This window comes from Podarcis erhardii (assembly GCF_964252035.2).
Source record: "Podarcis erhardii genome assembly, chromosome: 15".
In the NCBI taxonomy this organism is placed as follows: Eukaryota; Metazoa; Chordata; class Lepidosauria; order Squamata; family Lacertidae; genus Podarcis; species Podarcis erhardii.
The window spans coordinates 39,800,218-39,817,100 of NC_138505.1; the positions used below are offsets into that span (position 1 = coordinate 39,800,218).

Consider the following 16,883-nt stretch of genomic DNA (forward strand, 5'->3'; position numbering starts at 1 on the left):
GGAAGGATTGGCCGGCCAAAGTCATGTTTACTTGCGTCTTGACTTCCTGCATCCAGCTTCCCTCCCTGTGGCATTATGGTGTTGTCTCTACTGGGGGTGGCTTTCTTCCACCTTCCATGGTGTTCCTCCACTTCTTACTTTTGCACTGTATTGTTGAGATATGTGTTTGTGTTAAGATTTGCATAGATGTTTAACTTCTTTATTGTCAAATTCAGAGAGCAGATATATTGGATTGATGTGGCAAAAACAAAGAACCCTGCTAGATGAGGATTTTGTAGGTAGAGCACTCCTTGCCATATGGTTTAATGAGCAATTTAGGTGTAGAAATGTGTGCACTTAATAGAAACGTGGTACAAGCTTCCTGACTTGAATCCAATTTTGGATAGCCTATTCCCTCTCCTCCACAAAGTTCAAGTATTTGTTACTCAGTTCCAGCTTCAATTCCTCTGACATGAGTTTAAGAGAAATGGATGGCTTAATTTTGTTTGAATGTATATCTAATACATAGATCTTGGGCAGTTCATTTTTCACAAGTTCAAGTTTAACATGTCCAAAAACGAACTATTTATAGTTCACATTTCTCCCTTTACAAAATGAACTAGTTCAGTTTGGTTATACTGTATACAAGTTCAAATAATCCATGGCAATTTTTTTCAGCATACATAATGAGTTGTACTAATATTTATGCCCTCAGGCTTAAAATCTAATGTTTTCATGTATGTGTTGGGTTTATATACCACCTTTTCTGTAAGGAGCTCAAGGTAGCATGCATGGTTCATCCCCTTCTTGATTTTATTCTCACATCGACTCTGTGTGGTATGAGAAAAAGTAACTGTCCCAAGGTCACCCAGTGAGCTTCTTGACTGAGTGGGGATTTGAACCCAGGTCTCCCTGGTCCTGTGCTAACCACTACACCACACTGGTGTAAGCAACACTGGAGCAGCTGCTCTTTCACTGCTGATACATGAAGCCAAGTCTCCCTGTCTGGAGTGGCCCTTGGTCAATGGATTGGGCCAGGCTGTGTGTCCCTTTAGCACTTGCAGTCCCAGAGTAACTGGCAATTGGAGTAGAGTGAACTTTCTGGCAGAGAGGAGGAAAGACTGTTATTTCACAGGCTGATGGATGTTGCCAGCTTGGTTTCCCCCTTATTGTGATATTCTTCTTGGGAAGCATGGGGTGTAACCACCCAGTGACCCATGGTCTCCTGATTTATTTTTGTGGTAGATCATTGTGTTGGGTTTGCTCCTGAAATAGAAACCTGAGTTCCAAAATTCATTGAACTATGCTGAATCTTCATAGTTGGCACTTTCGAGAATAAATTTATTTCTGTGCTTCCCTCCTGGCTCTTACATTGGGTATAAATACCTTCCTGCTAACATTTCACTCTTGAGGTCCATTTGTGTGTGTACTGAAGGACATTGAATATGTGTATCTAGCATATAACTTGTACTACATATCATACTGATATTGCAGTGATAGATGACAAAAGTTATATAATAGGTGTACTTGATCTTTTTAGTTCAAATTACTGTCCTTAATAAAAAATATTAATACTATGTGGATTGAATTATTTCATGGTCAAGCTGATGTGCAGATAACTAATAATTCTCAGATTTGCAATAATGCTATTCTTACCCTTGGAAAGACTAAACTTAATTTTTGGAATGACTTTTCAATTAACTTGAATAGACTGTGCTGTGAAATGTAATCCAGTCACTGTAAGTGACTATAGCCAAGCTAAAATTTCAGGGTGGGTGGCAAGAGTACATACACTATGTTCCACAGCTAGTGTCAAAACCTGGAGGTGAGAGAAACTGTGTGCATGCCTCTGTCATAAGTGTAAGCATATTGGATGGCCTTTGACATGGTGCCTGCAGAAATAGGACCATGTAGGGAAGCGACAAAGCACTTGATGCGGGGATGCATATCTGGGTATGGAATTTTAGGCAGTGTGCCAGTGACATTGCATTGCAGGCACCAGTGACTGTCATGAATAACCAGGTGGCAGTTACCTCTCAGATATCAGTGCTGTCTAATGTTCATGGATGTTTTAGGATAGGTGGGAGTTTTTTTAAGCAAAGAAGGCATTGGGGCACAGTCACTGGCCCTTAAATAAGTGTCCTTTTTGTCAACACAACTTGTTTTGGGGGGCGAGTTGCTTTTCCAACAGCCATATCTTGCCTGGAAAAACATTAAGCAAACACCAAGCTTTCAAAGTATGTAAAGTACTTGTTAGATGATGAATTAATAAGTACAATGTTGTAGGAAGTTGTGGTTACACTGGAGCTTGTAATTATTAAATATAGGTTGTTTCCCTTCAAAGGATATTGCTTACAGCTTAACAGTGGAATATGCGTAATAATAACAACCACAAACAGAACAGTTGGAATGTGCCAATTAGCCACCTTCGTGCTTTTGCTGCCACTTGTAAATGTGGGATTAATAAGGTTGCCTTCACTAGGAGGCTGGTCACTTCACAGGGATAAATGCTGCTGCCTTTTGAGGGGATTTTATATACAGTGCCACCATGCATTACCTGAAACTACCTGGTTGTAGCAAGTTGATGCTATTGCTTACTGGTAAAATAACTATACCTGCCATTTGTGGGTAGTTTTTGCAGTTGTAAGTTGCTGATGAAGATTTGAGCAAAGATGCTCTTAATGGATCAAGACTAGTGAAGAAAGAGAGGTAGTAGAGGAACCAGCATAGGAACCAAAATACAACAGACATTGCAGTCAAACAATAGACACATATTTTGAAACTTCTCAGCATCTTTTACAAGTGATTATGCTGGGGGAGTGACTGTTGAGGACATATCTAATTAGAACTTGTGATAATCACCTTTTTCTAAGAAAAGATTCTGTTCAGATGGGAGACTTTACTGTAATACTGCTTTATCACAGTGTATGAAGATCAGCTATCAATAAGAAGCTTATTTTGAAAAGTAGAAAATAATGTTCTCGCAGTATAAACCTTTAGGAACTTTCACTAACCTCCACAGGGTTCTAGGTGTTGTTAAACAATCACAATGTAGTTTGGTAACCTACATATGACAACCAAAGAATACCCAGTTTTTCCTCAAATGACTTTGTATCTTACTTATCTGATTCAGATTTTTACTGGGGAGAATCAACTTCTAGGAATTTTTTTTTATTAATCTGCAGCTGTTTGTTTTAAGCTTTATTAATCAATTGTACTAAAGTAAAGGTACTTACTTACTGCTTCTTCTGAAAGTACTGCATGCTTACAGAACTGATGCCTGCTTTTTGCGGGTGGGGGAGAGGCACATTCATGCAGTTTTCAGTTATTAGTATTCCCTTATTCCTTACACTTTGGTCATGCTCTATACCTCATGCTCTATAGTTCCATAGTATGTGTGTTTCTGAAAAGGAACTGGTATCAGTTTTGTGTTGGATAACATAGAAACTTGTGTATAGTTCAAGCACACAGTTCACATACTGTAACTGTTTTAAATTAAGTGTTCAGGTCCTGTATAATACACATCAGTTTTGTGTGATAGTCTTCTAAATTTTTATAGGTAGAAGAGTACAAGCAGTATGTACTCACAGACTATAGAAACCTTGCATATTGAGGAGCACTGCTGAAGTACCACAATTTCCTCCTTTCATTACCTGAATAATCCAGTAGTTTGAATGTTGCTGCTTAGCTTGGCATGCTTGCTAGAATCCTCTAACATGGCAAAAAGGGAATGTTGATGGTCTTCCTTTCCAGACACTTGAGCAGAGAAACTGCATTTCTGCCACTAGTTATGTTGACTGCACTGCTACTGCTGTTTTGTGAATTGCTTTTCTTGTATTTGCTAAAGCCTACGCATTTAGCTATTGCTATAATTAAGGTCTCCTAATTATTTTCAACTAATCAGTTTACTACACTATATTCAGACAGTCATAATTATCTCTATTGGAAAAATCCAGAGTAGCAGCATTTATAAAGAAGGGTAGGGAGTTTACTAATGTTCAGAGTACTGCTGCAAGAACTGATCAGTGAGTGATTTTTTCATTAGCTTGCTGAAGCCTCTGGCTTTTTTTAACCCATTCATTTCCCAACAGACTTTCTATGAGCACCTCTGATGTCATAGTCCTTAAATAAGCCTGAGCAGGAATTTGCTGGTGTCTGGCCAGGGTCAAATTGCTAATTGTGTGTTCTCTAAGCAAATGATGGGGAAGTTGAAGAGCAAATAACAACAATGTGCTTGGCTATTAAAAGCTGTCTTCTTTGATTTTTCCAGAGTTATTTCATTGGGCAAACTTTCAGCCAGTTTTGTTGGTGGTTGTGCTCATGGAAAAGATTGGGGGGTCCATAGAATCCATAAACCTTTTAATCATGAGTTTAGTTGACTTCGAAAGAGAAACAAATTAGATAACGAAGAGTAGAATTTATAAGCTAGGTATTAAAAGAAGAAGAGAATGTTACTAATTTGGAATTATGGGTTGGCAGAGGATATTAAATAAGAATCTATGCAATTCTTTCCACAGAGCATCTCAAAAGTGATTTTGCAATACAATAGAAACATATGTAGAATTTTAAATCCCATGCAGATACTGCTTGAGATAAAAGTCTCCACTTTGGAAAGCTTTTTGAAAGGGCAAGTCTTCAACATATGGCAAAAAGACTACAGTGGAGCTTTCCAAACTGTGTTGCGACATGTTAGTGTGTCAGCTGCAGTGTGTAGGTGTGTTGCGCAAATGCTCACTGTGCTCCTTCCAGGGCTGGAAAGGGGTTAGTTTAACCTCCGGTTTGCTATTAAAACTGAATTTCTGTGTCATGAAATGATGCATGTCTATAAAGTGTGTCACCAACATGAAAAGTTTGGAAATCTGGACTGTAATATATGGGACTTTGAACTCTGATTCATCTAGGGATGCCATTACACATTGCTGGTTCAGGTCAGATCTGTAACGCCCCCAAACATACAAAATTTTAGCAGGTTGCAGAAGAGTGTGCTTCTGGATAGCTTAATATTTTATAACATTGAATCATTGTATTACAGAATAGCTAACATTCATAAGGGCTTTTTCATAAATACCAATATCTGAATATTGTCTGGATAAGGTATGTAGCTCCCTGCAAAGTAAAGTAGAGCAGACTTTGAAAACTCTGATTCCATGTTTATTTAAGAATCCTATCCTTTATAAATGTCTACATTTGTATGGCAAAGGTCCAGTATCTATACAGAAGTGGTTGAAAGAACAAATTTGAGAACACTCAACAGTTCATCTGAAATTCTCCTTCTGGAGAAACCTCTCACTAAAGTTAAGCCAATTTGTGTTATGAAAGAGCCATTTTCCCTAGTAAAAACTGGATATTGTTTCGTGCCATCTCTCCTATCATCCCCTTTCCATCACCACTGTTACTTTTTATTTGGACAGACACTGTTCAGCTGTTTATGATGTGTGTAGTCCAAAAGTAATTTATGTATTTAGCAAGTTTCTCTGGATTCCCTTTATTCAAGTTTTTACTGGTGCCATTATCTTTCTTGCTCTGAACCAGTGATGTGGTATGGACAATTTTCCAAAACAGAACCTTTCCCATTTCATAAGTTCAATAGTAACAATGAACTGATGCCTATTATGAATATATTTGTTAGGCTAGCTTGGCAGTTTCAAGGTTGTTAGCATCTCTTACTACTTTTGTTATCTTGTAACGGTCAGGGGTCCCTTTACCATTAATTATGCATTTATTTCATGTTGTAGGCAGTCTTGAGCATGGCTTGAATTATGGAAAGGCAGCATACACGTAACATGTATCTATGTACCAAATAAGAGCATTCTGTAGGGCACCATAACATTTTCCAATGCAAACTGATGTAATTTTTTCTAATTTGCATAGCATTTTTCGGGAAAACCACATCACTGTGTGGGAAGTGGGTACATTTGAGCAAGAATGGCATGCTCAAGGCTCCATCCAGTAAACTGCATGGGGGGGGCAGTGTGTGACTGGATGAGTAATTCATATAATGGGAATATAAACCTACATTAGCATATATGGCTGAGGCAAAAATCTATAAATTAAATAGATGCTTAGTTCATATTTTGCTGTGTTCAAAGGTTTGCTTTCACTTTATGCAATCAGGAGAATAGAATGCTGTCACATGCCAGTAGTGTATCTTAAGTTAGGGGATAAGACAAAGTTTAGAAAATATTTATTAACCCATGTTTTTTTTTCTTCCTTATGAATTGTTTAGATTGTACAGAACTCTGGGAAGGTGCTAGGCTTTGAAGTGTGGGAAATAAGATTGCAAAATAGCCCCCCCCCCCCCCGTTACTGGAATGTCAAACTTTTGTCCTGTACTTTGGCATTAGAACGGTCACTGTGTCTCTCTATGTGCTACCCGAACTTAATTGTTCACTTTGGATAGTTAAGCAAACTTCAGAACAATGAAACTTCAGCTTGGTTGCTATCCTTGCTGCTTAAAACAATTGGCCGCAATTACTGGGAAGAAGTATACATTTTGTACAGGGAATTTACTGGAGCCACAATAATTTTGTTATTATTTGGGCTCATCAACTTTTGACTGTCATAACTTTTACGGAAGAATTGTTAATAAGATTTCAGAACATGCTGTTGAGGAACAAATAAATAAATAGCGGTGCTTTTTCTAAATACTCTGCTGAAAGGCAAATGAGCTGTGGTGTTCACTTGGCTGTGTTGAAAGCAAAGTTTGTTAGAATAATATTTCAGTGCTTTCTTCCAGTAGTCCTTACAACCATTTTTAGCAGTTGTGTGTAGGCTGATCTATATAGATTTCAGCAAAGAGATGCATTATTTTAATATGCCTTTGCCAAGTGGGGCAGTACATTTGAGATGCTCAGCTGTTGAAAGCCCAGCAACCGTGTGTGCCCTTACAGATTGATGAACTTTCTCCTGCATTGTGCTGAGTCTTAGCCTGCTGTTTGGTGGAATTGTGATAGATGAAAAAGCAGCTGCTCTCATGTATCTACATATAAACCTCGTCACAACACCAGGGGACTGCATTCAAATAGTTTGCCCATTTTTGGCCTTGGTCATTGTTTTGTACTATTTTCTCTTCACTGCTGAAGGGCACGGTGAATTTGGTTTTCATGTTGTAATGACAGAGTAGAAAAGAAAAAGTCTAGCTGGCTTATTGGCCTCTTTATTCTAAATAGAGAGTGGTGTTAGTTACCTACCTAAGACTCTGCCCAAGAGAACACTATAATTTTAACCTTGTGAGAAATGTTGCAGAAATTGTTTTTCTAAAAGAGTATAAAGCTACAAATAATATGTGCTTAATCCTCTGGTATGGTGTTTGTACATCAATGACCTAGCACATAGAAGTGGCAGACCTAACTTCCTCACAGCGTCATTCTCTCCCTCATGCATGATTGCTGCCAGTTGCATAAGCAGTTCCTGTAGGAATTAGCATTTAGTCTGTGCATCCCTACAGTAAAACTAGAGGGACTATTGTGTAACAAGTCCACATATTCTGGCAGGATTAGTAATTACTGGCTGATGATGCAAGTATTTTCAGTACCCTGTTTTAGGGTTTTTGTCATGTGTTGGCAAAATAGCGTTTTATTAGTTCTTCCTTCGTGTGTGTGTGTGCTACTTTAGAAATGCTTATTAGATGAAATGTAGGCTAGTGCAAAAGATGTTGGATATGGCAATTTCCTGTCCAACATTAAAGAGCTATGCTGGTCAAACTCAAAGGCTGAGGTCCTAGGGGGAACATCGGACACCCATGTCATAGTACACACGCTTTAAAATATTATCAGTTTCAAAAGTGGTTTGCACTGATATTTGAGAAATCCCAAGTCCTATTGACTGTTCAAAACCAGTCAAATAGTATGGATTCTCCCAATTGTCAACATCTTAATGGGCAGATGGAGAATTCTCTGAGAATGTACAATAATGATGTTAACCAAAATAGATACTTCATTAAAGGTAACAGGGTTTAAACTACATGAGGAGAAATTGCACATAGCAAAATGTTCCTATAAACACTTGGGCAATGAGATACACTTCCAAAATAGGTTATGGAATTTCTAATTGTGGGAAGCTCTGAAAAATGGGTTAGCTTCCCTCATTTCAAAAGTGAAGTGAGATATTTTGAATAAATATATGGTTGATGTATGCTTGTTCTGGTACTACTTGAAAAATATTTGCAATCTTTAACGTCTGATCAAACTCTAATACTCTCCTCTTAATCCACAGTTGGTGACAAGGTTCCTGCTGACATAAGAATTACTTCTATAAAATCGACAACTCTGAGGGTAGACCAGTCAATTCTCACAGGTAAGTGTTTCTTGGCAGTAATGATCAGAAAATCTATTTGTTTTAAAAACAAACGGGAAACTGTCCTGATTACAGCAGCAACCTCAGTTTTTAACAGAACTCTTAGGCATCATTGTGATGAATGAGAGCCATCACTTGGTGCATGCCATACTTACTCAGTGGAAGCCATTAGTATATCTTGGCATTTGTTCCCTTCCAACTCTGCAATTCTATGATTCTGTTATTCTTTCTTTAAACTAAAGTACCCAAAATAGGAGGTTTGCTTAGAAGCTGGAGTGAACACAATCTTATCTGCTTCAATAATCTTAGCATGATCTATTTATATTTTAGAAAGGTACCGTATTTTTCGCTCTATAACACGCACCCAACCATAACACGCATGTAGCTTTTAGAGGAGGAAAATCCGTAGGCATTTCCTCCATAACACGTACAGACATTTCCCCTTGCTTTCTAGGAGGAAAAAAGTGAGTGTTATGGTGCAAAAAATACGGTATATTTCTGCTGCGTGGTTGAGTGAAGAACTTCACTCGTGTTTCAGGTTCCTTCAATCCTATCTTGTCTGGACCAGGAATTGTGATTTATAAGCAACAGACTGAGTAGAAGACAGAATTCTTGTCTTGCACTGCTCTCCCCTCTGAACCACCAATACTTTTTTGTTTTCTTTTTTATTTCCTTCATAATTTTTTATTAGTAACTTGCTTGAATAGCCAAATCAGTATATGTATACATGAGAGCTGTATATTGTTTCATATGTAAGACATGGAAGATACCATTCAGTGACTTGGCATTGGAGGGGAGGGAACAATGGGAATAAAGATTTAATATTGTACCACCTAATTGGTTTTGAAGCTGACTTGTTAAACTAACCAGAGCTTGTTTTAAACCACAGTCCTTGGTCCAGATAGCATGACAAGCTAGATCCTGGAGGGAAATGAAAACTAAATTTCAGCTCATTCCTTCTTCCTATGCTGGTGGGGAGGGAGAGTGTACAAGCCCAAGGCTCCTCTTACATTTGTTCCAGATCATGCACAATGTGCTAAAGTTAATAATGGCTTAGTGTTACTTGTGAATGTTTCCAAAATCCAAATGGAATACATACTTTTAATGCGGAATATCAGAATTGAACCTGTGGCATCTCCAGGGAGGGTTGTGGAAAACTCTTGTTTGAAATACTGGAGAGGCACTGCTAATCAGTAATCAGTGTAGATGTAACTGAGGTCAGTGGACCAGTGGTTTGACTTGGTATACAGCAGCTTTCTGTGTTCCATTATACATACTCAGTTGGGTTTATCTTTTCCTAGTTAAAAGTCAGCTGTCCATCTCTCTTCAGAAAGTCACATTTCAGCGGAAATGTTAGAGAGGGAACTCTTTGTACTGTGTCCTAGTTATGATTTTTATTTGCCATTTTAAAGGCTAGAGTAATGTGCTTGATTTGTAGAATCTAGGTTAGATTAGATTCTCAACGGTTCTTGTCCAGATCACAAAAGGTACATGAACAAAAGGCCAAGAGAGATGTCTACCTGTTGCTTCTTTCTCCTGGTCAATAGGTCTAACAAGCTTGAAGGGTATCATAATGTATTTGGTTGTATATTTGCAGTATAACCAAACAAACTGGGTGTCAGGATTGGAATATTTTTCCAGTAATCTGATAGCTCAGTCTTTGAGCACTGTTCTGGAGATCAAATAAATGTTGGTTCAATGAAAAAAATAGGTATAAAAGGAAAATTCCTAGGTGCCAAGATCCAAGTTTTAGGCTAGTACTCTTGGGTGAGAAAACTCCTGCAGAGATTTAAAATAATAAAATATGCAGCAAAGTATAGCATGGAAATATAGGCTGTTAGGCCTTTAAAATATGTGCCCTTTAAAGTAAGTTCCAAAGTTCACCTCTTCCTCTAGCATAGAAAAAGACAACGGGTTTGGTAAGTTAAAAATGCTTTTCAGACAACAACCGTTTTGCACAAGGGTTACATTTCTGATCCCAGTGCATGTCGGCCTACTCTGCCCTTTTCCAGCTCCTGCCCTCTTTTCCAGCTACCTCCAGGTCACTGTGGTTTGTGTGTGTTTGTGTGTACAGTTGTGCATCAACTGGATGTGTGTAAATTGGTCATTGCCTGTACTTACAAACTCTCCAGATTCATGTGCTTTTCCATACAGCATTCAGAAACGGTTGCACAGGCAGTAAAACTTGGCTTTAGTTAAAGTGGAGAAGGTTCCTAAATTATTGGTATAGGAACTCTAGAGTGGCTTGTAAGAGCCATGCGGTTTGGTTTGCACCAATCAGTACAAACCTCCTCACACGTTGAGCTTCTCTGGTAGACTGGAGGGGAACAGAGGCTTGATTATCTAGTTCTTCACAAGGTGTGCTAAGCCTGGCATGATGGTTTACTGTAGGGTCTTAAATGTTATTGCATTAATTAGACTAGATTGGTGGGGTATTATTATTATTAGTAGTAGTAGTAGTAGTAGTAGTATTAGTGTTGGTTATATGAGACTGGCTATCCCACAGTAAATACATGCTCACTTAATTGGGCCCACAGATCATAAGGCCTGTGGATTGATTGTGGCCCCCTCGTTTATATGCAGATCCCTGGAGGCATTCGAAGTCTGTTGGCCATCTATCTGTTCCCCTCATGTTCTTGGAAAGTGTGAATGGGCACTGGGAGAAAGCCTCCATTGCAAATTCTGCATTTTTCCTCCTCTAATTTGATTCAGAGGCACATGGTATAGGAAGAAATTATCTTTAGGTCAAAATCAGACACAAAATCTAAATTAGAAACTGGTTTCTGATCAGCTGGCTTGCCTTTTTTTTGGTATATATGAAAGCTTCTTACATGCCCAGGCTTTGTAAATATTTCTGTATTTACATAACTTACCTAGACTATTTATTATTGCCTGGTTTTCTCCTCGCAATCATTTGCATCAAAACTATTTTCATGTGGTGTTGGTTTTTTAATGGCTACAGTAGGGTTGCCATATTTCAAAAAGTGAAAATCCGGACACAGAAGTTGTTGAACTTTTTTTTTTGCAAAATCTAAAAAAAAAAATGTTTTTGAGATATTTTAAAGGAAATTCGTCAAAATCTAGACTTCTGAAACAAGTTGACATATCTCCACATTTTCCTGGACATCTGAGCATGATTTCCACCCAGACACTGTTTACGACTGCCGTATTCTGGCTATGTCCGGAAAATTCCAGGTGTATGGTAACCCTAGGTTACAGTTTTAACGTAGTGGCTTTTTCTATTTTAAAAAAATGCCTTTCATCTATGTAAACCTTGTATTATGATGTAATGGCTTTCACAGGTGATGTTGTGCAGATGCAAAATGGTGGGAAATTGAGGCATTAATGTCTTACTAAAGCTGTAACCTTCATCTAGGTGAATCTGTGTCTGTAATTAAGCACACGGACCCTGTGCCTGATCCTCGTGCAGTGAACCAAGACAAGAAGAACATGCTCTTTTCTGTGAGTAAATGGGGGGGGGGAATCTGTCTGAGCGTACTGATTATTAAAGGATTGTTCTGCTGTTTCTTGACTTACTTCCTATGGGTTCCCTCCCCCCTCCCACCCCAAAAAAATTAGCCATCACTCATTTTGTTTAGGGCAGCTCATGTTTAAAGAATCAAGAATATCTTGGACATCTAAATGGTAACCTTGTATGGAACTAAATGAGCCTTAAAAAACCTGATGCATATAAACACATTGTCTCTTCAATCATGGTAAATTTTGTTTAGCTACACTTGCTTGTACATGCTAGGCAAAAATGAAGAGCAGTAAAACAAGAAACCATTGGAAACACACAGTTGCCCAGGGGACGTGTTGGGCTTGTAATCCTAGGTTTTCAGGGTACATGTTTGAAAGGCAAGTGTGAGGGCTATGGTTATAAAGCAAGGTGTTTCTGTCATCTACCAGTTACTGCTAAGTATTTTTTTGTAACTGGAATGCTATTTATTAAGAGAGCTTATCTTCCAAGTTTCACTGATACCCCAGTTTCTTTTTTTAAATCTCCTGTAATGTGCCAGGCAGAAAAGCATAGAAAAAGGGCTCAGCTTCTTTTTCATCTCTTCCAAGTCAGTTGCCACATTTGACCATAGGACGTCCTGTTCTTTGTTGCATTTGTGGGATGAGCGTCACTTGAAGATGCAAAAAGTGTGCTTGACCACATGTCTGCCCAACTCTTGCCCATACTGGCAAGGCTGGTCTAAGGAAGTGGTCAATGCTTCTTTGTGGGAGAGAGTAGTACAATTACATTCTTCAAGAGAATGAATGTGAGGCCTTTGTTGGATTTAAGAAAACAGTAGGTGAATGCTTTCTTGCATTCAAGCTCCCTCTACCCTAAGGTCACCCTGCAGGAGGCCATGATTTCATCTGCAAAGGAACCTTCATCTGGGATCGCCCTCCCACAAAGAAGCATTGACCACTACCAAGACCTGCTCAGTCTTTGTTTTCAGAAGATTGGTAAACTCTTGTTTCAGTGGGCCTCTGAGAAGTGAAGCCTTACTGGCTCTTAAGCAGGCACATGTTTTTTGGTGTTTCTGAAATCTTTGGGAGGGAGGTTCTTGGTAAACTGCTGCTCATTTGTCACTTCTATAAAGATTGCTTCAATAATCACTTTTACTTGATGCTTCTGTTTGGTTGGTGGTTTTAATTTGATGGTAGCTACCTTCAGAACTCCATAGAGTATAGCTCGCCTGGTGTATAATTGGCCATGGGCAAAGCCATCTGCCTCCTTGGAATGGGAGTAGTAATGAATCCATCCATGACTGGTGAGAAGATACACAAGAGAGGGATTAAATTCTTACAATGTTGGACACTCACTGTGATTGTTTTTTTCAAAGGTGACCAAACTTGAGTGAGAGAGTAATTTATGGTCATAGTAGGGCACGTAGTACATACAAATACACATAAAATAGGCCTGTGTATATAAAAACCCAGTTCAAAGACAGAATGAAATCTGAAGTAACTTCCAGAATGCTGATAGCCGCATTCATGTATTTTATGTTGCTGTTAACTCGAATTAGCCAAAATAAGACTACAAACCTTGCAGTTTGGCTATAAGGTATTGGTGGAAAATAGTATCTGAAAAAGCATAACCTAGCTTTATGTGCTAGTGATTAACCACAGTTCTCCAATTCCCTTTTAACTTCTTGATTTAGGGTACAAACATTGCTGCAGGGAAAGCTATGGGTGTGGTTGTGGCAACTGGCGTGAACACCGAAATTGGCAAAATTCGTGATGAAATGGTGGCTACTGAGCAGGAGAGGACCCCGCTTCAGCAGAAGCTGGACGAGTTTGGAGAGCAGCTGTCAAAGGTCATCTCCCTGATATGCATTGCGGTGTGGATAATCAACATCGGCCACTTCAACGATCCTGTCCATGGTGGCTCCTGGATTCGGGGTGCCATCTACTATTTCAAAATTGCTGTGGCACTTGCTGTGGCTGCAATCCCAGAGGGCCTGCCTGCTGTCATTACCACTTGCTTGGCTCTGGGTACTCGCCGAATGGCAAAGAAGAATGCTATTGTTCGAAGCCTGCCATCTGTGGAAACCCTGGGCTGCACTTCCGTAATCTGTTCAGACAAGACTGGAACTCTTACCACCAACCAGATGTCAGTTTGCAGGGTATGGTCAATTCACTTATCTAGTTTCTTCTTAACTTATGTAATTTGTCTGGGTTTCTGTCAGAACTATGAAATAGGCCAGTTTTAGTGTCAGTACAGCTCTGTCAACAAAGCCTGCTTCTAAGCCTTTATTTTATTAAAATGTGATTGCAGATGCTTTATCAGCAGAAAAGATAATTTAAGTTAATTAGAAGGATAGTGCTTACCTCTTTGTAACTTGAATATTACTCTGTACATAAAGAGAAAAATACATGGCTTGGTTTGAGACAAAACTTAACCAATGCCTATCCCTTGAATCTGTTCAGTTCCTGAGCTCAACTCTAGAAGAAAAGGTGCCTTGAGAATAACTTTCCTTCACCACTGATGCAGTCTTGATAGGGTGAAGATAAATGTGCCCCAGGAGAGACGGAAAAAGAAAATAAAACTTTTTGCCATTTATAGACTCTTCCCAAGTTGATGGCTTGGGAATTATTCTCCTTGTCACAGGTTTTTTAATGGGTTTATTACCCTCTTTAAAACAAAACAAAAACACCTTAAATTTTGAGTGAACAAATTCCATTCTGTATTAAATTGCCTATGAACTTTGAAGAATGACCCATGATTACCATTTCATTGAAGGTAGGCCCTGGAGACACAGAATAGATAAGACTTAAGAGTTACTTCCTTCCCATGTTGTCATACTTCTGTCAGTCTTCTCCACTTTTCTCTATACCGCACACATGGGTGGTCCACAGTATTTGATAGCAAATTCAAACTGGAGTAGATATGGGAGGCCCTGGTTTAAAATTTGATGCATAATCTGTTATTGAGTAGATTACCAGAGTTACCTCTGATGCTAGGCACTCTGTAGAGTGACCAGGTGTGTGTGTGTGTGTTTAGAAAGTTGATGAATGCTGATCTAGGTATTGTCCTGTTATTTAGCAATTATGCCAGTCTCTTTATTCAGTTGGTTGTGCCTCACTTGTGATTGATATTCTAAGCAGGAACTGAATAGAAGCACAAAGAAAGAATTTTAAATCAAATTAAGGCACTTTTATTTGTGAAGGGTAATTGCTGGAAAGACTTAAGGGGCTAGAGCTTCTCCTGATTACATTACGTGGCTGGAAATAATTACATTCAAAATTATTGGGCCAGGGTAAGATTTCAAATAAGTAAACAGTAACAGACCTCTTCTTTTTGAATCTACTTAATATTTGTGTGACTGTAACAGACTTTGGTGCCCCTGTTTAACTTGCTGTTTACTTATTTGTATTACTTTCCAGTCTTGTCCAGAATTTTATGCTGAAGTGTTTGTGCCTGTGGAACACAAAGCAGCTGCTCATCTGTATTCTAGAGAAGGTTACTTGCAGAGTATTGCATAACTGCCCGTCTCTTAAGAAGTCAGATGCCCAAAAAACAGAAAGGTTCCTTAGCATAGGAACATCAAACTCTTTTGCCTCAGAAAAAGATTTGTTTTGAAGTAGCAATATTGAGCTCTTCATTCTTTTAGATCAAAATATTTCTCTAATCCTATATAGCTGGGAGAGGGTGTTTTGTTTTTTGTTAGTGTCAAGTCCATTAGGTAATGCAGAAAAGTGGTGTCTGTAAGATTTTGGAAGAAAGCCTTTGCACATAAAAGCAGTAAAGCAGTATTTTCCTGTGGAAAAGAGAGAGAGTCTCTCTCCTTCTCTTTAGGAAGTTTTTACAGAAGTAATCCTTGGAGATTATTTTTCTGCATTATGGTCTGTTGCCAAACTATCCAGTCCAAGCCGATGTGAATTTACTCATGTTGCTTGTACACAGCAGGCTTGAAAGGAAAGTAACTGCATACATTTGAATGGTGGGTGTTCTTTTGAAAAAGGTTTTCCTTATGGTGGGGTAGTGGTGTTTTTCCTTGGGGATTGGAGTTCAGTCTTTTGCTCATCCCTTATTAGTAAACACTGTCCTCTCTTCCTGCTCCAATCTCTATTTAAACTATAGTGCTACTTTAAAAAGAACATTTTCCCTGCCTCTTCAAGACCCTCTTTCAGTAAAAACCAACCTTGTCAGCAGTGCCGTCTCCCCGGCTCTTTCTCAGTGCTCATGTTAATTTCTGAAAAATGATCCCCTCCCCACCATGCCCCCTTAGTCTTTTCCCTTCACCTTCCTTGTGTTCTGGTCATGCTAAATGAACATTGACTAGCATATGCCCCATTTCCATGTCTGAGGCTGCATTCCTGTCGCTCCAGGTTCAAAAAGTGGCATCAGGCACTGCTTCTGAAGCATTTGCCTGATTCTAAAACTCACCAACACCTGGCAATGAAGGTGAGTGTTCTGAAGTCAGTATAGCTGTGCTTACCTGGAGTGGACTAAACATTAAACTTTGGCTGATTTCCTGGGAATAAAATGAATTCCTCCAGAATATAGAGGCAAAGATCTAAAGAAATGTATGTGGAAGAAGCCCATATTATAAAAATCCTGAAAAATAAGTGCTAGTTAAATGTTATAACTATTAATGCTACTGATATAAAGTCCTGCCTGCACTTCTATCTTGACGTTCAAGCTTTATCTCAGTTGGTTGACTGGATCTGTACCCTTTTCTGTCTTACAGATGTTCGTTGTGGACCGAGTGGAAGGAGATAGCTGTTCTCTGAATGAATTTACAGTGACTGGCTCAACATACGCTCCCATAGGAGAAGTGTAAGCTTGATTCTTGCCAGCTGAACCATTTACAGGTCTGGCTGTGTATGCACAGCAGCACTTAGGGCTCAAATTTAACAGCCTGAAAGAGAAGTGGATAATATAAAGCGGGACTGAAGTGCAACCTCTTGATTTGTAGATTACCAATTTAAAGCTAATCTTTTGGAATAGTTAATTTTGTGAGGAAATTGCAGGCTTTCCACAAGGTTATTGATATTTCGCCCATCATAGGGAGAAGAGTGTTACTGGTCTCACTTAACAAGTTATTTACTGTGAGCACTCCAAGCATTATAAATATACTCTAGATCTGTCCTTCAGAATTACATTGTTGTCC

General features: G+C 38.9%; 1 protein-coding gene across 3 annotated transcripts in view; it reads left to right on the plus strand.

The window, feature by feature from the left end:
• The window catches only part of ATP2A2 (ATPase sarcoplasmic/endoplasmic reticulum Ca2+ transporting 2), a 52,935-nt gene that overhangs the window by 18,983 nt on the left and 17,069 nt on the right, over window positions 1-16,883 (plus strand). For all 3 annotated transcript variants that reach the window (XR_014151551.1, XM_081842578.1, XM_081842577.1), the window contains exons 7-10: window positions 8,194-8,274; window positions 11,651-11,736; window positions 13,428-13,892; window positions 16,461-16,549. Coding sequence is in view for 2 of the 3 variants with exons in the window: in XM_081842578.1 (XP_081698704.1) it covers window positions 8,194-8,274; window positions 11,651-11,736; window positions 13,428-13,892; window positions 16,461-16,549 (721 nt within the window). In the remaining variant the exon portion in view is untranslated. The remainder of the gene's footprint in view (window positions 1-8,193; window positions 8,275-11,650; window positions 11,737-13,427; window positions 13,893-16,460; window positions 16,550-16,883) is intronic.